The sequence below is a fragment of the Plasmodium chabaudi genome, assembly GCF_900002335.3.
Source record: "Plasmodium chabaudi chabaudi strain AS genome assembly, chromosome: 12".
Classification (NCBI taxonomy): Eukaryota; Apicomplexa; class Aconoidasida; order Haemosporida; family Plasmodiidae; genus Plasmodium; species Plasmodium chabaudi.
In genome coordinates, this window is record NC_030112.2 from 1,389,265 (window position 1) to 1,412,917 (window position 23,653).

Below are 23,653 nucleotides of genomic sequence, written 5' to 3' on the forward strand. Positions count from 1 at the left end.
GGAGAGTGAACAAAATATTTTGCATATAGTTTATTTAAAACCAAATGAACTTAGCGTACCCATTTACTGCTTTTACCATTTTTTATTAATATAATTTTTTTCATTTATTAATGTTGTATATATAAGAATTTTCGTGTTCGAATCCATTTTTAATATTAAATATATCATCATATTGTTTTACACATTTTTTTAACTGATAAAAAATAACTTTATAATACGTATGTAAAAGTATAAAAAAATATAATATTTTGTAATATACTTTAAAAATAAAACAAATATTCGTAAATAAATTTTGGTTATAGTTACAAATTATATCCTCATTAAAAAGGATTTGACTTATATATAGTCATATAACAAAATTACTTATGTATATTTATTTATCTTCTATTTTATTGAAATATATAAAAAAAGAAGATAATTATTTTTTCTTTTCCTTAATAATTTAATAAAGCTTTTTTTTCAAATGGGGTGTATATGGATAATCATAAATAAATGGTAAACACATGGTATTAAATATGTATATGCATATATTGTCGTTCTAAACATTTTTATTCTCTGATAACGATACAATATCTCAAAATTGTATAAAAATTAAAGGATGCTAAATTTCATAAATGATAATTTTATTGTTATTACAAATTAATAAAAAATTAAAAGAATATGGTTGAATGTATTGATTGGGATTTTTTATTGTTTTAAACAAACATCGCCAAATAAATCCATCTTTTTTTATTATTTAAAGGATTTTATAAATTTCATTTTTAATATTTCACTTATATATTCATGATATATTTCTATTATTCAAAAAAATGAAGAAATGAAGACCTGCATATTATTATTTTTCCTATGCAAGAACATATTGGCATATGTGTTAAATAAAAATGCTCCAATACATTTTACATTAAATAAAAATACCGTAAGAAGCAGCATAAATAAAAGAGATAGTCTATTATTGGCACATACAAACAAAAATTTTAGGAAATTAGGAAGGGATAGATCACAAAGAAGAGCCTTGCTGAGAGCATTAACAACTAGTGTATGTGTATTTATATATGAACTCATATTGATTTGTGATTTTTTGAAATGTATCTTCTTATAATACATATAAACATGTGTATATAATTACTTTCTTATAACAGGTTTTGAGACACGGAAAAATTATTACAACCGAAGCAAAAGCTAAAGAAGCTCGAAGGAAGGTGGATAGAATAATAACGTATGCTAAGAAGCACTTTAATAACAAACAATACAGTTATCGATTAATAGCTAATTACATTTATGATAGAGAATTAGCCCTTAATATTGTTAAGCAAGTAATTTGATATATATATGCATTCATATACATTTATTATGCAAGAGTGTTCATTTTTTATTTATTGTTAAATGAAGTTATAGTAGCAATTTTTTTAATTAAACCACACATACATACTATTGCCATTTGATATTTTTTAAAGGCACCTATTAAATATAAAGAAAGAAATGGAGGATACACAAAAATAAAACTTTTGCCGAAAAGTAGAAAAGGAGATGCAGCAAGGATGGCAAGCTTAGAACTTGTGTAAATATTTTTTTTCGTCTTTTTTTTGTTTTGTAAAATGAAACTATTTTTTTTAACAATTCAATGCATTTACAAGTTTATAATTTTTCATTTTGAGGAACATTAAAAATGTTTTATCTTTTTTCACATTATATCTTAATTTTTGGATTTGTTAAAATACTGTTTATAAGTTAATATAAATTAAAATAGCTATTCAATTTTTAGTAAACTTATTTAAAAACAAAACCCAACAAATAATAAATTTAAAAAATATTTAGAACATGTTAATTCCGTATATTTTATAGAGTAAATTATAGCAACTTTGTGATATGAAACGTGGTGAAATTTAGTGGACATATATACATGGGTGTGCATGTGTATATTTTTAGTATCCCATAAGAAAGGTGGCTTTGTTTATAGTCTTATTAATTTCAGTTCATTTATATTATTTCCTGAAACACATAATATGTAGTATTATTGGCATTTAAGAGTTTGATATTAAAATAATCACACGACTATTAGCATAATTTAATGTGCACATATGCATTCTCTGTGGTATAATTAAGGTTTATATTATACCATTATTGAATTTATTATCAAAAACTGCGAATTAGAAAAAATAAAGACATACAAATTATATGTTTATTGTTTTTACTTTTAATTTTTGTGTATGAATTATGGTTATGAAACTTTCAGTATGGTCTAAATATTTTGTATCCTATTTTTCTTATGTTTAGTTAGCACTATTGTTTATGTAAATAATAATGTTTTTCATGGATATATACACATATTATTTACTGATAGTTCACTGTTATTTTACAAATATTTTTTATATTTCAATATATATTATATCAAAATAGTATATCTTTAAAACATAGTAAAAAAACATAATAATTTACTTTTAAAAATGTTGTGCAAATATTAAAATATGCAAAAAAATGATATACAAATATTATGCATGAAATATACATGCATTTAAACTGTGCAAAATTTACGGGATATATGCATATGCACTGTTTTCAAATGTTGTTTCATTCTGTTTTTAGACAATATAACTATTATTTTTTTCATTTTATTTAATAAAATAGTGAAGGTAATAGAGATGACGTAAAGTAAAAAAATTTTATATTTAACTTTATATATATTTTATTATTTATTTGGTAAAATTGTGAAAAAAATAACACATTTTAAATGCTATGTATTTGTAGCATTTTTGGAAGATAATAAAAATCCACATTGCATTTTTCACTTTTGATACAAAAAATAAATAATCTGAAGAAATATAAAAGTGAATAAAAAAATATTGAAAAATAAACTAGTCCATATAAATTAATAAATAATAAAAAATATATTAAAATATAAACATTGAAAATTTGTGGGGTTGAAGCATTTGAAATTATTTTGCCTATGCAAACCTACAGTGATAGCGATCGTGTACACACATTTAAGAATAATTTTTATGTTACAAAAAAAATAATAATTTTATTTACAAAAATTCAATAATTACAAGAATAGTGTAAAACTATAAAGAATATATTTTTACAGAAAAAACATAAAATTTGTAATATCTTTAGTATTTAGTATAAAAGACATATTGTATAAAATTTACATGCACACAATACATATCTGATTGATTATCATTTATAATATCGAAGGGGGAAGACAATTATGTAATTTTGAATAAAAAATGCATATTCAGATTTTCACAATATTTTAGTTAACTTTTTTTAACCGGGAAATATAGCATTTATAATATTTTATATTTTTTCCGTGCGTCGCTAATTAATCAAATGTAGATTATTGTTGGAGTTAAATTAATTCACCATATATATAGCAAATATAGGCATATATATATTATTGTATACTTGAATAGACATACATTAAAAATAATTAAAGTTTAAATAAGATGTCTACATAATTATATATTTATAGGGTGTTATATTGAAAAATTTTTGTATATACTTATATTGATTGTAATAAAAATATTATTAATATAATAGTGAGAAGACAAAACATATTTAAATAGAATAAAATATATAATTGAACAAATTATTAGAAAAAGATGGAGAATTTTCATATACACAAAAATTTTGAAATGGATAATACGGTGAGCTTAGTATTTGGGATAATTTTAACCGTAATTGGATCAATATTTATGGCAATTGCAAATTCATTAATGAAATTAGGATTAAGTGATTCTAAAAAGAAGAAAAGTATGCTTACAAATTATTCTTGTGATACAAAATGGTATATTGGTTTTATTGTTTATTGTTTTGGATCATTTCTACATATAATAGCACTTGGGTTTGCACCCGCAAGTACATTAGCCCCAGTTAATTCATTTGGTCTAATTGCAAATGCTATTGTAGCAAATATATATTTAAATGAAAAATTAGGAAAACTTGAGATGACATCAACATTAGGCATATTTTTTGGAATTAGTATTTGTGCATGTGCTTCTTTTTTATGTGATAATAAAATAAATATAGATTTTAATCCTATTGATATAATTGATAGCTGGAAAAATCCATGGTATATATTTTATATTTTTGTTGCAACATTTTTATCCTTTTTTACATTAATTTATTTAAATCATCAAGAAAATAAAATAATTACAGAAAATGAAGAAATTTATACTACAAAAAGATATGTAGAGTTAACTTCGTATGATGAAAAAAATGGATCCAATGAAGAAGACAAAAATAATATAAATTCCCCTATCAGCAATAAAAGTTTAAATGAAACTGAACATGTATACCCTAAATCAATTGGACTAGCTTATGGTTTCTTAGCTGGCTTAATTGGTTCACAATGTGTTTTGGAAATTAAAGAAATTGTTGCATTTTTACATATCGGGATAACTAATAAACATATATATAGAACACCATTACCACATTTATGTTTTATATTTTTAGTAATATCAATTTATTTACAAATTCATTTTTTAAATCTAGGATTAACAAGAGGAGATGCAACTCTTGTTGTACCAACTTATTATGTATTTTGGACATTTTTTGGAACATTAGGTGGCCTTGTAAAATTTAATGAAATTGAGAATTTTAATTTTAATTCTATCCTTTTATTTGTAATTGGTTTTGTAATAACAGTATTATTTATATCTATTCTAGCTGTACAAGAAATAGCCTTTTTACGAAAATATGTTGATAAAGAAGTTCCAGACATTGCTTTAGAAAATTTAGATGTCAATGCCCAAGTATTGCAAAATAAAAAATTATCAAAGCAAGTTATTTTAAATATGGGATTGTTTCCTATGTCATTGTTAGGTACAACAGTAGGAAGAAAAAAATTCCGTCCATTATACGAACGATTTAGAAGAACAAGAAGCATTTTGTCTGATACTCATATAGGAGATCACCATTGTGAATATTCGATTGATAATACCATATATAATGCTTATACATTACCTTATGATATATATAATGCCAATAAGGATTCATTTTTTCCAAATAAAAAAGCATGTAAATCTTTGGGAAATAGTGTTGAAAACACTTACGTTTTTTAACAGTGATCATTGAAAAATATAAGTAACAAATATTATAATTTTTTTCATTTAACCATTTTTTCATTGTTCCCATATATAGTTATTTAATTTTTTTGAATAAGTTGTTCACATATACTACTATTGCAGCATGTGCATAATGATTCTACTGTTAAATATTTATTCAAACAAGAATCTTAAGCATATCAATGTATATATGTATGTAATTACGTATGCATATGTGTGTGTACAAGTGCATACGTATGTATATGTGTATATTGCGTATTTCGAATGTCCTTTTTATAGAAGTATGGTAAATTAAAGGGTTCATTTCCCATTATGATGCATAGTATGTATTATATATAATATTGAAGAAGCGTATTTTTTTTCATTTTCACAAAATTTTACAACAATTTTTTTCATCTCCTTTTGGCTATTTTGTTCTTTTAAAAATCTTTTAAATATTTTTAGTTTATGTTTTTATTTATTTTTACTTGTTTAAATGTTTGATTATTCATAAATTATTTATCATTTTTTTTATCCACCTCATTATTTATTTATTTTTTTTTAAGTATCCTATTTTTAGTTTGATTATATTTCACAATTTGCACTAGTCCATGTGTTTTAATGTATTTAGAAAAATCATAAACTTTAACTTTTATTCACGCATTCGTATATATATACCTTCATTCAGAATAAACATTTTATTTTATTTTTTAAGTTAAAAATTCAACTTTTTTAAACACCAAAATTGTGTGCTTTATTAAGGATTATTTAATTGAGGCAGTATGCATCATTTCTATATAATATGGAAAATGCATAATGGTATGTGTTAATAAATTCTCTAAGCGATATGAAGAATATGTAAGCAATTACAAAGTAATTACGTATTTAATGTGCTAAAGTGTGAGAAAACAAAAGAATATACATTCGTATGTTAATACATAGCCAAGCACAAAAGGATAAACCAGAAAATAAACAAACGGAATAACGAATCAGAAGCTGTGTATTACATAACCATAATTTTATCTCTATTCTACTTCAGTTCACTCCTCATTATATGTATATATTCCTCTTTTGCTAAAATGCCGATTTGAAAATAAGAGATTTATTATATTTTTTGAGGGTTTCTAAATGTTTATCAAATATTACAAGATGATAATAAATATTTTTTTGTTTTTGTTTGCTGTAACAATAAATGTTTCCAATAGCTTAAGATACACCGGTATTAGCTCATACATATGTACTCCTAACAGATATAGTAGTAACAATGTAATGGATAGGACATTTATTAGCAGGCTTAATGTTGTAGATGAATCAATTAAAAGTATAATTAATTCATTATGTTCTTCAATTTAACATAAAAAATATGCATAATAATAATAATAGTAAAAAATACACATATTTTATTTTTTAATTTTTTTAAGACAATGAACATATAATAAAATTAACTGATAATGCTAAAAATAAAATAAAAGTAATAAACTATAATGTGCATTCTCTCTTTAACCACATTAATAAACATCAGTTACATGTGTACATATATATATTGTGTATTACACATCCAATATATGAGGATAATTATTAATATATATGTAAATAAACTTCTTTTTAGCAATTAGCAACTGAAGCTGAAGACAAAAACTTGATATTGAAATTGTGTGTAGAAAATGGGGGGTGTAAAGGATTGAAATACAAATTGAATCCAATAAAAAAGGTATTAAATATAATGATCTTTTTAATAAAATTAATTGTATTATTATATATGGATTATAATATGCATTTATTATTTTTTCAATTCTAATTTATTTCTTGTTTCTAACCAAAGGAGGAGATTGAAGATGATGACTACATCCAGCAGTTTGACGAATTAAAATTTATTTTATCTATAGATTCTACTAGCGTTATTTGCATTTATAACAATATATTAGATTATAGTAATGACTTAATTAATGGTGGATTCAAGTAATTTCTTATAAATATAATATAAATTAGTTATATTTGGTGATTTTAGTGTATCTTTAAAACATTGCTTTCGACGTCTATACATTCATTTCTCAAATAATCTTACAATAATAATTAACAGTTTATTTATATTATTTCCATTTATTTTTTTCCAGGTTTATAAATCCAAATGCAACGAAAAAATGTGGATGTGGAAAATCCTTTAATGTCTAATACGCTTTGTATGACGCCCTATATGAATTTATCTTTTATTTTGATTTACATTTGTTTTGTGATATATATTATTTTTTTCATATAATATGGTGTTGTATTTCGATCGATAATCAAAAGTAAAATATAAATTAAACAAATCATAATAAAACAATATGTAATAAAATATAAATTTTTATATTTTTAAGAGTCTATAATAGTTGTATCATATTTTTTAACAAATGAAAATATTATTTTTTGAGTAAGGGAAAAAAATTCCAAAAAATAATATACGGAATATACAAAAAAGCATTAAAAATATTTAGAAATATTTATCATCTGTCTCCACTTGCACACCCTCTGCAACCGCAATTAACGCATTGAATAACCTATAAAGGGAAAAAACGAAATAATGTTATGATATTTCTAAATAAAATGTGAAATACATATATATAATAGCACGTATTTAGTAACAATACATCAGGTACTTGCTTTAATAATGATTACCTTATTGCCTATATTGCTTTTGGGGACTCTACAAATACATGCATTGTTAAAATTACTGTCAGATACTTGTATGCATTTTAGGCAACATAAATTTTCGTAACCCTGTTTTCTCCATTTTGATATAAGAGCCCCATCGACATACTTTTCTCGAACCAAATAATCGTATAACTCTCCTGTATTAAGCAAAAATATATATAGTATAATATGTAATTATAGAAAATATCACATAAACAGATCAAATTAATAGTGAATATGCGAAATAATATGCAATTATGATTTGAATTTATAAACAATGATATAATTAAATGTTGTGTGTATTATTATTATAATTACTTGAAATTTCTTTTCTCTTATAGTACAATTCATAAATATAACGAGCAGTTTGATGATTTATTTGAAATATTGGCCATAATATTTCATTTTTTCTTTTTTTTGAAGTATCTTCATTTTCTAAACTCCTCATTTTTTGGTTCATTTCATTTAAAAAAGCTTCAACTTTATTCCACCCTTCAGGTGGTTTTTTTGAGTTCATGGTTCTAATATGTGGCATTTTCGATTAAAAATAATATAAAACTTTAACATCAGGAAAATTGCATATTTTTATTTATATTATATATTTATCTTATCAGAATTATTATATATCTCATTTACTAAATATGTAAATAAATATATACATTTAACATATCGGTGGGTATGCGTTTAATAGCATTGTTATAATTTGAAAATATTAATTATGAGTATATACATTTCTCTTATTCAAATATGTATATATATTTTTTATTATCGAAATATAAAATAATAAAGATATTTTAAAGTGTTTTATTTATTATATTATTTTTTTTTAAACTGTAAAAAAACAAAAAATACGCGATCAATTTTAATATTAATACTAAAATTGCAACTATAGGCACGTAAGTAAACAGAATCGGATTTTATGTTATGTAGAACACCTTTTTTTATTCAGAATTTTTCATAATATATTGTATAATAAATATATTTGATTTTCATCTCATGTTTCATATATATTAATATAGGGGAATATTTATTCTAATGAATGATTTGTCATATTTCTGAAATATTTCACTGTATGCTCCAAAATGTGAAAATAATGTATACAATATATAAATCATAGATTTATATAAGACGGATACTTGAAAATGATTCTATTCATGGTAATGTAAATCACATTACATATCATTATAAATGAAACGTATATAAATAGTATAATTATAGGCTGTTTTTATTATACAAATGCAATATAAAGCCACAGAACAGTGATGTTTTAAATATAAAGTTAACACATTATATATCCTATAGGTTATTTTTATAACAACTTTTTTGATATGAATGCAATTTATAAAGCATATTTAATATAATGTGTTTTTATATCAGTGTAATATAGCAAAGATCATGCTTTTTAAATTTATGGGTTATAATTGGAGATAATATATTTTTAATATGGGCTTATTATAAAAATATAACCAAAAGAATAAGAAATAAGTGTAGGGCATTGTTTCATAAGAATATTGTATAAACAGTGTTGATTTAAATAGATTTTAGCCATTTTTAAGTCTAAATCGTAATGTAGATATTGGTGATGTTATTTTTATTATGGTTATTATTAGTATATATATAAAGAATAAAAAGTAATATAAAAAATAAAGTTGGTTGTTACACTGATAATTTTTAAAATATTCCTTTTATATGGTGAAAAAATATTATTTTTATATATGTAGATAGCCTATTTTATAGTTATAATAAATTTTAAAACATTCCTCAAAAATTGAAAAGTCATTTAAAGTGTTATTTTAAATTTTTATAATTAAATTAAAAAGACAAATAATATAGAAATATTTTAATAGCTAACGATATATATAATTAAAATAATTTTTTAGAATGAGTTGATATAATAAAAAACATCAATGCAGCATATGTCTAAAGCATGTACTACGTCAAATATTTTCCATATTTTTTTGGAAAAGCATACAAACTATAAATTAACATTTTTCGAATTATAAATCAATATTTATATATTATATTAAGAATATAGAGATATTTATTTTATTATGTTACATTTGCATACTTTTAAAAATATTTTATAAAATTTATACACATAAATATTCCTGAAAAGTGTACACACTTGTTGCCACGCTTATACGCGTTTTAAAACATGTACATATTTTTTTACAGGTTGAAATATACTCAAAATAAAATTTATATAACAGTAAAAAAATCAACAATAGAAATGGTATTGTATAAATAGGAATAAATAAATATATTTTTTTGAAATACCAAATGTGTGCTAAATATAGGCTTATACAAATGCTTATTTCAGTAAAATATTTTTTCATAGCTATATTATAGTGTAATAAAATTATACATAATTTTATTGTAAATAGCTAAAATATGTGGAAAAAAGGGAATAAAATGTGCATATATTTATGTCATTGTCATAATTTTATTATTTTTTTTTTTTTTGGCCCCAAGCATTTTATTATTCATTGGACAAAATGTGCAAATTATAATTTTTTTTTTTAAATATCCAAAAAAAAAATATATATAATATTTTTATAAAAATAGCTTTTTATATTTATAGTAAAAAAAATAAAATTAAAAATATAAATGAAATTAGAACTAAATAGATATTATCTATAAGAATGTAATTAAAAAAAAAATATATGGTATTTTATATATGCTACAGTCCATAAAGATTTTTCCGTTTTTTTTTTCTATATTTATTCACGGAATATGATTGTTTTTTTTAAATAAGTGATGTCTTTGCATTTATTTCGTTATTTTATGATTATTCACATTATTATATTCGAAAAAACATCACTTGTAGTAGGAATATTAACATCCTAATAATTTAAAGAAAAATTTATGTGTTAATACATTTGCATACATGCATATTTTATAATATATACATTTTATGTCTGTTTATTTACGTGTTTATAGATTTATTTATCCTAAATATTTATGTATGATATATATATACATAATATGTAGATATGTGTATACGTTTTTTGTTAGTGCATAGTCAGCAATAACATGTAAAAAATTCGTTACACGTGCGTGTGTTCGCATTTATACTACTATAAAAATTAAAAAAAAGAATATATAAACATATCTTGTATATACATATATTTAAATTTATTAAAAAAAATATATATGCATACATATATATGCATGTGAGAAATTGGGGAATTTATTTTATGTTTTATTTTTTTTTATATATATACAACGAGCAATTTTATACGGCTAACGTATTTTTCTTCGTCATTTATTATATATAACATTTCTCAAGTTTATTATGTTGGTTGTATAATAAATAAGATGATAGTTGGAGGAAAATAAAGTACATTTTTTTGTGAGAATAAAAATACATATGTGCTTATATTAATATTTTTATATCTACAGAATAAAAAAACGTTATTCGTTAAATATGAATTATATTCAAGAAAATACAATTAATTATATAATTTATTTTGTTTTTTGATTGAATTGTTATAAATTAAAATATATTTTTATTAGTTGTCTGATTTATATAAGTACACACACCCGGATCTTAATATGAAAATACGCGAATTACAAAGATCTACTATTTTTTAATTAGTATAAATACATTAATACATATAAATATATAAAAAAACAAAAAAAAGTAAAAATTATATTATGTTTTATGATTTCCCATATTTATTTATTATTATATGTTTATACCCCTAGTTATATATGTGTAAAATATTGTTCATGAAATTTATCATATGTTAATTAAGTGTTGTTATTGTTTTTATATTATTATTATATAGATCAATTATTCATCGTATTTACTGAATTCATATATATGTATTTCTATTGCACACTTTTGGTGCATACATTTCTATAATAAAAATAATATTGTATTATTTTAGTAGTAAGCATATAATAATTAAGATTATAACTACATACATTTATATATATTATATGCATAATAAAAGTAAATATAAAATGGAGTGTGTTCTATATGATAATAGAAATTCACGGGATACGTTATGCAATGGGGAATTAATAAGTGAGAATATAGAGTCGTATAATTCTCATGAACCAAAAAACAATAATAATGGTTGTAATGAGAATAATAGCAATAATAGTGGAAAAGGCAAAACTATATATAAAGAAGTTGCTAGCAATGAAACAAATGAAAACACTGAAATTAAAATAAATAGCAAAGTACATGAAAACAACCAATTTTCTCTGGGAATTAATTGTATTAACGATAATGTTATTGACAATTTTAAAACGGTTCAGGATTATTCAATTAACAAAGGGAAAAACAAAAATATGCATTTAAAAAATTTGCCAAAAAATAAGACTGAATATAATTATTTCTACGAAGAAGGGTGTATTAATAACAAGGGTTCTAATTTAAATGATTCACTTAGTAAAAAATATTCCAGATCAAATATTATGCCAGAAAATATTGAAAAATTGTCTAGAAGTATATTTAATAATAATGATACATCTTTTATTGCTACAACCGAAAAGAGGAGTTTTAGTAACTATGAAAACAAGAGAAAAAAACGATTTAATAATCACGAAAAAAAATTGAACACATTTATTGATAAACAAAAAGACGATCACAATTATAATGATAGCACCCAAATATATTCATATACAAATGACGATGCCAAAACATCCGAATATTTCAGCATAAGTAATAACTTAGATATTAGGAATAATTTTAAAAACGGAAACATTAATGCGAAAAATAGTAGCATTCCTCATAATTATGATTTAGACAATAATAACGATAAGGATCTAAATAACGATGACATTATAGATAGGAATGACAATGAGAGAATTATAAGAAACGACAATAATATAGATAATAAAAGAGGGAGATTTATGGGAAAAAGTAAATCTTTAAACCAAAATAATATTTACGATGATAAAGAAGGTATAAAGTCATTCGAAATTAGTACATTTGATGATGATGCAGAAATAAATGATTATACAAATGCGCAGATAAAAATGAATTTTAGTAATAATTCAAAGTTGAAAGAAAAAAAAGTTGATACATATGGTAGTATGCCCAACAGGGAAGCGAATTATGATTTTAAAAGCGCATTAAATTTTCAATTTTGTAAAACAAAAATGTGTCCATATATGAATACAAAAGAAAAATGTAAAAGATTTTCTAATAATATGTGTCCTTATGCACATGATCAAAACGAATTAAAACCAATTCCTAATTTATATAAAACTGCGATGTGCCGGAATTTTATGAAAAATATGTGTTTCAAATCCAAGAAAGAATGCAAATTTGCACATCATGTTGAAGAACTAAGATCAACTGATGAATTTTACAAAACAACATTGTGTAAATTTTTCCTTAATGGGTACTGTAAGGCGGATAAAAATTGCAGGCATGCACATGGTCAGAATGAGTTAAAATGCAGGTCTATAAATAGTGTGCTATTAGAAAATACGAATTCAAACATTAAGCATTCTAATACTAATAATTATAGTAGTGGTAGCAACAGTAATAACACTAATGACCCTAATTATGACATTAAAAGATGCAAATATTCCAATAATAATAATTCGTTGAACATTTTAAAATCATCTGATGGTTATTTTTCTCAAAATGATAATAAGGGAAATACATTAGCAAAGGAAGAAGATAGTGGTATAGAATTATGTAATAATGAAACAAGTAATGAAAATATGAAGAAAAAACATTTCTATAACACATCACGCAAATTTATGTCTATTAGTACAAAGGATACATATTGCTTTACATCAAATGGACTATCAAAAAATCATTTATCTTTTGAAAATGATGACAATGAAAGCATAAAAACAAATTATGATTCAAATTTTGATCAAAATGCTGAACAATATAAATTTAAAAATTGCTGCAATTCTAATAGTTTTTTAAAATATGAAGAGTACAGTTCAGAATGTTCAATCAAAACATCTGAAAATAGTAAGTGTGATGGAGTAAACAATAATGAAATTAGGGACACTATAAATAAATCCGTAGATAGTATGGAAGTAAAGAACATTGAAAGAAATGTTAACAAACTTGAATATCAATATGAAATGAAAAATTGCAATAATATTGTAAATGTGGCAAAGGTAGAAATGGAAAATAACAGTGTTATAGAAGCAAAAAAAAATGAATTTGATGGATTGAATAAAATAGAAAACAAAAACAAAAGTTTATCATATTTAGCATTAGAAAAAACAAATAATAATATAATATTAAATGGAAATTTGCTGTGCCCAAAAGAGAATGACAATATGTGTAATTTGTATAATGGTCATATAGGAGAAAATACGCTAGGGCGTGATGGTCAAAGAAGTCCGAATGAATATAGTATTCATGGAAAAAATGAGAAAAATAAGCATAGCAAGAAATTGTTAAACCGTTATGAAAATAATAATAAGGATGTACTAACAAATTCCTATGAAAGTGAAAATATAAAATTTAATGGCAATACTCATATGGATGCGCACAATTTTTCGAGTAATAATGGTGCATATATAAAAAGCCGATCGTCTACTATATCAAATGAAAATAATAATAGTAATTATTATTGTGGCATACCCGGGGATAAAATTTTTGGAAAAACTTGCGAATATGAAGATAATTATGGAAATAAAAATATTAATACACATAATTATGAAATAAATAAAAAAAATACACACGAATATAAAAAATCATGTAATAAAATTAAAAGAAATTACAATAACAGTGGCAATTATAGTAATTGCTATGAAAGTAATTTCAATAGCAATATGGAAAATGCAACCAATGATTGTTATAGTAATACATATATAAATAAATCACATAGTAAGAATACAAATAATGATCATGTAATATACCCAAGCCAAAAGTACAGCAATAATAATAAAAGTGGAAATAGAAATAGTAGTAATATCGATAGTAGATACAGTAATAATTATTGCTATAATAACGATGATATGAGTACTTTTGTGGGGAATGCAATCGATAATAATATGCCTGCTAATAATTATGGGCATAGTAAAGTAGAAAATGGAAGAATCAGTAATAATGGCAATCGACATAGCAATTATTATGGCTCTTATAACAGTCACGATGATAACACAAATAGGTGCATGAATAATAACAAACTAAATTTTATAAATGGGAAACAAAATAATAATTATGATTTATACAGAGGTAATACAAATAATGGGAACTACATTAGCAATAATAATTACAATTCACATGAGTACCCTTTGTCTACGCCAAATAATATGATAAAATCGAGTAAAAATTATAAGGGAAAAAAAAATATTTTTATTAATAACGAAAATAATAGTCATCACGAAATGTGTAATAGCAATGATAATAATGAATATTACAATAATACTTATGATGATTATAATAACAATGGTTGTAATGATTATCAAAATAAGAAGATCAAAAAAAACGATAACACTCGTAGTAATAATGATAAGAAAAACAACAAAAACAAAAATAATAGCATTAGCAATGTATACTTAGAAAGTAACGCAAAATCAAGGGTTAATAACTATAGTAATAATGAATTCACCTCAAATGGAAATACCCATAATATAGATAGTTGCAATATACCCAATGCTGAGTTTTCAATTGAGAAATATAATAATGATGAATGCAATAATGATCATATTAATATAAAGAGTAATGGGGATGAACTTTTGGAAAATAATGTTTCTACATATGATTATGACGGTAGACAAATTAATATCGGAAATTTGCATAGAAGGGAAAAGGGGAATTCTTATAACAGAATAAATCCTATAATGAAAAATAGTATGGGTAATAATAGTTATAAAAATGGGGATAATCAATATTTTAATAATAATATTAATGGCAATATGAGGAATAATAGCAAAATTAACAAACGCCATATGCACATTAGTAGTAATGACAGTGAAAGCAGTAAGAGTCATAGTGATGCTCATTATAAAAATTCAAGAGAGAATGATATTAGCACTATAATAAACAAGACAGATATTTCATCATATAGTACAAGTATAAATAACAAAAGGATTGTAGCAAATGATAACTTATTGTATAAGAAGCCAAAATGCCATTCTAATAATTTAAAAATTGGAATCAAAGGAAAGGGGGAAGAATTTTTGTTCACAAATGAATTAAAAAAAAAGAAAAAAAAAAAGAATAATAAAAATGGAATATATTTAAACACGGGTGATGTATTTTATAATAAAGAAAAGGAAAATATGAAAAATGATTATAAGGATGAGCTGAATGCAAATGAAGAGAACAGTGATAGCAGTAATGCGAATTATAAAAAAAAAAATAAGATATATTCTGGAAATTCAATAAACAGTGTGCATTTATATGATAAAGATACTGTTCCTAGAAGTAAAAATGGGAAAAATCGAAACAAAAGCACATTTATTAATACACATAACAGTGTCCACAATATCAATGATAATAATAACAATGAAACACTCAATGTAATGACATCTTTTGTAACGCCTCTGAATGATTCCAATATCGAGAAAGGCAAGGATACCCGTAATTATTTATACAATAATACAGAGAAAAATACAAAAGATGATATTTTAGAAAAGCCGATAACAGATAATAATATAAATTTACAATATAATAAAGTTGATAAACATTTAACGAATGGTGAGCTTAAAACATGCGTTTCATGCTGCCAATATATAAAAAATGTAGATAATTCTGATTTTATTTTAGTCGATGAATCATGTTTAAAATGTGGGCAACTTATTAAAAAATCACTATGTCAAACAATAATTGAATTGCTAAAGCCCCAAGTGCAATATATATTTTCAGATGCTAATTTTTATGTCCAAAATTATCAAGATTAACCGGCGATATGTTTTTTTTACGTGGATGTATATATACATATATAATATGCCGAGATAAAATACAGAAGTTTGTAATTTGTATATTCATGAATCAAAAATAAAAATATATGTACAGATTCGTTCGCTAAGAACAAATAGCATAGGAAATGTTTTATCAATTATATGATGATTTGATTTGTTGTATTTTATTAATTGTAAGTATGCATGCATAGTTGTGCTTATGCATACCATTGTAAATTTAAAGCTCTTTTTGCTTTAAATATAAAAGACGAAGAAAAAATATGTAGGCCTTTATATATATTATAAATTATGTTTTTCTTTAATATTGCATATATACCTTTATATGGGTATAGGAATGCATGTGTGTGTATTTTGATACAATTGTTACTATATATAAATTCATTTAAGAGATACTTTTGATTTTATTTTTATGATTTATATTTTTTTTAGATGTCATATTTCATTCATATATCATTAATTTTATTTATAAATATAGTTTCTATAATATGTTGTACTATCTATATATTAAACAATGATTATCTTTGTTTTTATGATGCTTAGAATGTTTCTTATTTTTTTATTTTAGTATATAACTTATGATTTAGTTTTTTTATTCAATATATTTTCATTTAATGTGGAGAGTATAACACTAAGAATTATGCATAGAAAGATGCATTTTCCCATTTGTACACATTGTATTTATAATAACTATTAGATAAATAATTAAACATATATGTATATAATAGCCTGTATTGAGGTACCTCGTAAAATATAACTAACTAAAACTTATAATTTATTATTTATATTCCCTAAATTATTATTGTGATTTTGTGTTTTATTCATAAAGGAAGTAATAATATATAAGGGAAAAAATAAGTGCATTTAAAAATATGCATACTATAATATTTTATGGAATATAATTATAGTGATCACAAAAAATATAATGTTCCCCCCCATTTACTTTAACTGTTTTTATATTGCTTATTTAAATAGTACAGCAATTTTTATATATATTAAAAATATGAAAGTAAATAAAATGAAAATAATAATTCTTTTAAAATATTATATTATTAAAATTTTTTAATTTTTGAGTAATTTGAATTATTAATATTTTATAGGAATAATTAAAATAATAATATTCAAATAAAAAAAATTGTTTAGGTAAATTGAGAAAAAAAATTAAAATCCGAAATAAAAAAATATAGTGTTAGAACATAAAATGTAAAAAAACATGAAAGGGAAATAATTTAATAATAATATATAAATAATATAATAAAAAATATTTACTAATATTCTAGAAAATAGTATAACGGTATATTATCTATTTAATATAAGAACGGTCCATATGCACGCTGTAATTATTTTTGAAAGAAAAAAATAGTTTAGCTAAATTTTTATATACCTTGAAAAAAATATTATAAGAACATTAATATATTTTATGTATCGCATGAATAATAGTTTTTTTTTATATAATTCATTTTTATTTATATTTTTAATTAATATTTTATATATTATATACAATAGTATTTTATTAAAGTTTTGATTTTATGAAATATATTTATATATAATATATAGATATTTTTCGTATTAGTAAACATCTTATTTTTTTATTTTTTAATTCATAAAAATTTTGTACATACATACATATAATATTATATATATATTTTTTTAATAGTTAATTATTTATTCTTTGTATTATTTTGATATTTTTTTATTTAAATGTATGTATGCATATCCTATACATATAAAACTACATTTGTATATCTATGTATCTATCTATATATATAATATATAATAGGTACATTTATTCATGTATGTTGTTATGTGTATATAAAATTGCTGTATTCCGCTGATATATATTTTGCGTATTTATTTTGTAATAAATTAAATATATACATTACTACTGTATATATTTATTTTATAATAATCTAAATTAGTTTTTTATTAATATATATATTATATATATATATCGTTGCATTGATATTTTAAACGTCATATAATTAAGTATGTTTAGAATAGCAATCGGGCGCATTTGCCGACATGTTTTAATTTATTAGTATATTCAAAGAGTATATATGTATATATATTATATATATATATGTATATATGATTATAGTATATATAAGCATTAAAAAGATTTTAATTACATTTAATTAATTATTTAATTGTTTAATTACTGATTTTATTTGTTGATGTTTGTTGCTTTTTTATATAATTAATGTATATATTATTATAAAAAAGGTCTATAGATGTTGTAAAATTTGTTGTCTTAAATATATTCAGTTATTTTATAAGTATGCATAATTTGTGTCGTTATCCACACTATAAAATTACAGAATAAAGTAATCACATATTTTTAACGATAGACATATTTATTTATGATTGCGCTTGATAATATATACCTCATTATATAATTTCTTAATACCTGATTTTTCAAAATGGCGGACAAAAGAAGTAATAACAATAGTATCAAAGATGAAGTTGAGAAAGAGTTAAATAAGCAATCCACCGTTGATCTGTTTAAAAAGATAAAGAAACAAAATATCCCACTGTTTTTGCCATTTCATTCACTACCATCCAAACACAAGAGATTATTAGCTATATCTTTTATATGTGCGACAATATCAGGAGCTGCGTTACCCATTTTTATTTCGGTGTTTGGTCTTACTATGGCAAATATGAATATGGGAGAGAGCGTAAATGACATAGTTTTAAAATTAGTAATAGTTGGTATATGCCAATTTGTGATATCATCGATTTCATGTTTATGCATGGGTACTGTTACTACAGAGATTATAAGAATGTTAAAATTAAAATATTTAAAAAGTGTTTTTCATCAAGATGGAGAATTTCATGATAATAACCCAGGTTCTAAATTAACATCCGATTTAGATTTTTATTTAGAACAAGTAAATTCAGGAATAGGAACAAAATTTACTACAATATTTACATATAGCAGTTCATTCTTAGGTTTGTATTTCTGGTCACTATATAAAAATGTAAGATTAACATTATGTGTTACATGTGTTTTTCCAGTAATATATATAATCAGTACGATATGTAATAAAAGAGTTCGATTAAATAAAAAAACATCATTATTATATAATAACAATTCAATGTCTATAATTGAAGAAGCATTAGTTGGTATTAAAACTGTTGTAAGTTATTGTGGAGAAAGTACAATATTAAAAAAATTTAAATTATCAGAACAATTTTACAGTAAATACATGTTAAAGGCAAATTTTATGGAATCGCTACATGTTGGTTTTATTAATGGATTTATATTAGCTTCATATGCTATGGGATTTTGGTATGGTACTAGAATTATGATACATGATATTAAAAATCTGAGTTCACCCAGCGATTTCAATGGAGGATCAGTTATATCAATTTTATTAGGAGTTCTTATAAGTATGTTTATGCTTACTATTATATTACCAAATGTTACTGAATATATGAAAGCGTTAGAGGCAACGAACAATATACATGAAGTTATTAACAGAAAACCAGCTGTTGACAGAAATCAAAATAAAGGTAGAAAATTAGATGATATTAAAAAAATAGAATTTAAAAATGTCAAATTTCATTATGGTACTAGAAAAGATGTTGAAATTTATAAGGATTTAAATTTTACATTAAAAGAAGGAAATACTTATGCATTTGTTGGAGAATCTGGATGTGGTAAATCAACAATTTTAAAATTGCTTGAGCGATTTTATGATCCAACAGAAGGAGATATTGTTATTAATGGTGCACACAATTTGAAAGACGTTGACTTAAAATGGTGGAGATCTAAAATTGGAGTAGTTAGTCAAGATCCTTTATTATTTAGCAATTCGATTAAAAATAATATTAAATATAGTTTAATAAGTCCAAATACTTTAGAAGCAATGGAAAATGGATTCACCATGAACGGAAGTAGCGATTCTTCATTAAATAATAACAAAAATGGAAAGTCCACTAGTATTTTGGATGAAATATCTAAGAGAAATACAACTAATGATTTATTAGAAGTAATATCATCTATTAATTCAGTTGAAGATTCAAAAGTAGTTGATGTATCTAAGAAAGTGCTAATCCACGATTTTGTTGCAGCATTACCAGACAAATATGACACTTTAGTAGGTTCTAGCGCATCTAAGTTGTCAGGTGGACAAAAACAAAGAATATCGATAGGTAGAGCTGTTATTAGAAACCCTAAGATTTTAATACTTGATGAAGCTACATCATATCTTGATAATAAATCAGAATATTTAGTTCAGAAAACAATTAACAATTTAAAAGGAAATGAAAATCGTATCACCATTATTATTGCTCATAGATTGAGTACTATTCGATATGCTAACCAAATTTTTGTCTTATCAAATAGAGATCAAGAATCAACAGGAATTGATGAAAAAAAACAAGGTGCTATAAATAGCAATAACGGAAGTGTAATAGTTGAACAAGGTACTCATGATAGTTTGATGAAAAATAAAAATGGTATTTACTATTCTATGATTCAAAACCAGAAAGTATCCTCAAGTGGAAATGGTGAAAATGGTGATGACAATAATAGTAGCGTATATAAAGATTCTAATCCAGGTGATGCTAAATCTGTTACTGATACAAATATGGACATTGGTACAAATAAAAATCTTAATACTAAAAAAGAAAAAGAGATTGCTGATGCTGATAAACAAACTAAACCATCAATCTTTAAAAGAATGTTTGGAAAGAAAGAGAAGAAACCTAACAATTTGAATATGGTGTATAAAGAAATATTTTCTCACAGAAAAGAGGTTGCTATTATACTTTTAAGTACTATAGTAGCAGGTGGTTTATATCCATTGTTTGCTGTATTATATGCAGAATACGTTGTGACATTATTTGATATCCCGAACTTAGAATATAATTCAAATAAATATTCTATATTCATATTGTTTATTGCTTTAGCTATGTTTATTTCTGAAACATTAAAAAATTATTACAATAATAAAATTGGAGAAAAGGTTGAAAGCAAAATTAAATATTTATTATTCGAGAATATAATACACCAAGAAATTGCCTTTTTTGATAAAGATGCACATGCCCCTGGATTTTTATCATCATATATTAACAGAGATGTACATTTATTAAAAACTGGTTTAGTAAATAATATTGTAATATTTACGCATTTTATTATTTTGTTTATTGTTAGTATGATTTTGTCATTTTATTTTTGCCCAATAATAGCAGCAGCTTTAACATTAACATATACCTTTATAATGCGAGCTGTTACTGCAAGAGTACGAATGGAAAAATCGAATAAAATAGAGAAAATCGGAGATAAAAAAGATGGATGCCTTTCATATACTACTGATGACGAAATATTTAAAGATCCTAACTTTTTAATTCAAGAAGCATTTTATAACATGCAGACAATTATTACATATGGATTAGAAGATTATTATTGTAAACTGATAGAAAATGCAATAGATCATTACAATAAAGAGCAAAGAAAATCAATTATAGTAAATTCAATATTATGGGGATTTAGTCAATGTACACAATTATTTATTAATGCATTTGCTTATTGGTTAGGTTCCATTTTGATAAAACACAAAATTATAGTTGTTGATGATTTTATGAAATCTTTATTTACATTTATATTTACTGGTAGTTATGGTGGTAAGTTAATGTCCTTCAAAGGAGACTCAGATAATGCTAAATTAACATATGAGAAATATTATCCTATAATGGTTAGAAAATCAAATATCGATGTAAGAGATGAAGGTGGTATAAGAATAAAGAATCCACATCAAATAGACGGAAAAGTAGAAGTGAAGGATGTTAACTTTAGATATTTATCTCGACCAAATGTACCAATATATAAAGATTTATCATTTAGTTGTGATAGCAAAAAAACTACTGCTATAGTTGGAGAAACTGGATGTGGTAAATCCACAATTATGCATTTATTGATGCGATTTTATGATTTGAAAGATGACCACGTTTTATTAGATAATCAACATGTTGAAAAAGACAATAAAGATAAATCAAATGATATAGAAATGACTAATGCAACCTCTATGAACGAATTGAATGAATTGCATAAGAAAAACGCAACTGAAGAATATACTCTTTACAAAAATAGTGGTAAAATTTTACTTGATGGTGTAGACATTTGCGATTATAACTTAAAAGATCTAAGAAAATTATTTGCGATAGTTAACCAAGAACCAATGTTGTTTAATATGTCTATTTATGAAAATATAAAATTCGGTAAAGAAGATGCAACATTAGAAGATGTAAAAAGGGCTTGTAGATTGGCTGCTATTGACGAATTTATTGAATCATTACCAAATAAATATGATACTAATGTAGGACCTTATGGAAAAAGCTTATCAGGTGGTCAAAAACAACGTGTTGCTATTGCTAGAGCCCTATTAAGAGAACCTAAAATATTGTTGTTAGACGAAGCTACATCAGCTCTTGATTCACACTCAGAAAAATTAATCGAAAAAACTATTGTTGATATTAAAGATAGAGCTGACAAAACCATCATTACTATTGCTCACAGAATTGCATCTATCAAAAGATCAAATAAAATTGTAGTTTTTAACAACAATGATAAAAATGGATCTTTTGTTCAAGCCCAAAAAACACACGACGAATTGATTCGTGATAAAGATAGTGTTTATACAAAATATGTCAAATTAACTAAATAAACGATTGAAAGTTGGGCAAATACATAACCAGATAATAGGAATGGAAAAAAATTGTGTTGAAATTTATTATTAGCTCACTCTTGATCTATGACTATAGAAAGAGTTCATTTTACCTTTTAATCGGCTATTGAAAAAGAACTAAAAAAAATGAATTTGCTAATACAAGATGATGAGTTGATATTTGGTCATGATTTTTATATAACATATAATTATTATGAACAAATATGCTATTAAAATTATATTTTGATGTATGCTTTTTGAAAATGTTTTATATGTTCTCTCTTTATATCTTCATATATTTTATTTTTGCATATTTTTTTGTATTCACAATATACATATTGTTTTTTTTTTTCATTTTTCCTATAAGAGAGGGAATTTTTGTGCATATTTAGCACCCGCTAAACCCTAATA

General features: G+C 23.2%; 6 protein-coding genes across 6 annotated transcripts; 5 read left to right on the forward strand and 1 right to left on the reverse strand.

Annotated features, from left to right (window-relative positions):
• Window positions 1-817: 817 nt before the first annotated feature.
• On the forward strand, window positions 818-1,562 carry PCHAS_1237700 (50S ribosomal protein L17, apicoplast, putative; the record flags this gene model as incomplete). Its single annotated transcript, XM_738358.1, has 3 exons — window positions 818-1,036; window positions 1,140-1,313; window positions 1,455-1,562. The coding sequence occupies 3 exons, from the start codon at window positions 818-820 to the stop codon at window positions 1,560-1,562; spliced, it is 501 nt and encodes a 166-aa protein (XP_743451.1).
• A 2,037-nt stretch (window positions 1,563-3,599) lies between these two features.
• On the forward strand, window positions 3,600-5,060 carry PCHAS_1237800 (inner membrane complex protein, putative; the record flags this gene model as incomplete). Its single annotated transcript, XM_016798994.1, has 1 exon — window positions 3,600-5,060. The coding sequence occupies one exon, from the start codon at window positions 3,600-3,602 to the stop codon at window positions 5,058-5,060; it is 1,461 nt and encodes a 486-aa protein (XP_016654345.1).
• A 1,110-nt stretch (window positions 5,061-6,170) lies between these two features.
• On the forward strand, window positions 6,171-7,214 carry PCHAS_1237900 (iron-sulfur assembly protein, putative; the record flags this gene model as incomplete). Its single annotated transcript, XM_016798995.1, has 5 exons — window positions 6,171-6,363; window positions 6,464-6,513; window positions 6,652-6,753; window positions 6,865-7,001; window positions 7,157-7,214. The coding sequence occupies 5 exons, from the start codon at window positions 6,171-6,173 to the stop codon at window positions 7,212-7,214; spliced, it is 540 nt and encodes a 179-aa protein (XP_016654346.1).
• A 311-nt stretch (window positions 7,215-7,525) lies between these two features.
• PCHAS_1238000 (pre-mRNA-splicing factor BUD31, putative) lies at window positions 7,526-8,247 on the reverse strand (the record flags this gene model as incomplete). Its single annotated transcript, XM_016798996.1, has 3 exons — window positions 7,526-7,579; window positions 7,698-7,870; window positions 8,031-8,247. The coding sequence occupies 3 exons, from the start codon at window positions 8,245-8,247 to the stop codon at window positions 7,526-7,528; spliced, it is 444 nt and encodes a 147-aa protein (XP_016654347.1).
• A 3,410-nt stretch (window positions 8,248-11,657) lies between these two features.
• PCHAS_1238100 (zinc finger protein, putative) lies at window positions 11,658-16,553 on the forward strand (the record flags this gene model as incomplete). Its single annotated transcript, XM_735050.2, has 1 exon — window positions 11,658-16,553. The coding sequence occupies one exon, from the start codon at window positions 11,658-11,660 to the stop codon at window positions 16,551-16,553; it is 4,896 nt and encodes a 1,631-aa protein (XP_740143.2).
• Window positions 16,554-18,991: 2,438 nt separating this feature from the next.
• PCHAS_1238200 (ABC transporter B family member 1, putative) lies at window positions 18,992-23,242 on the forward strand (the record flags this gene model as incomplete). Its single annotated transcript, XM_731821.2, has 1 exon — window positions 18,992-23,242. One exon carries the CDS (start codon window positions 18,992-18,994, stop codon window positions 23,240-23,242), a length of 4,251 nt encoding a protein of 1,416 aa, XP_736914.2.
• Between the last annotated feature and the right edge of the window lie 411 nt (window positions 23,243-23,653).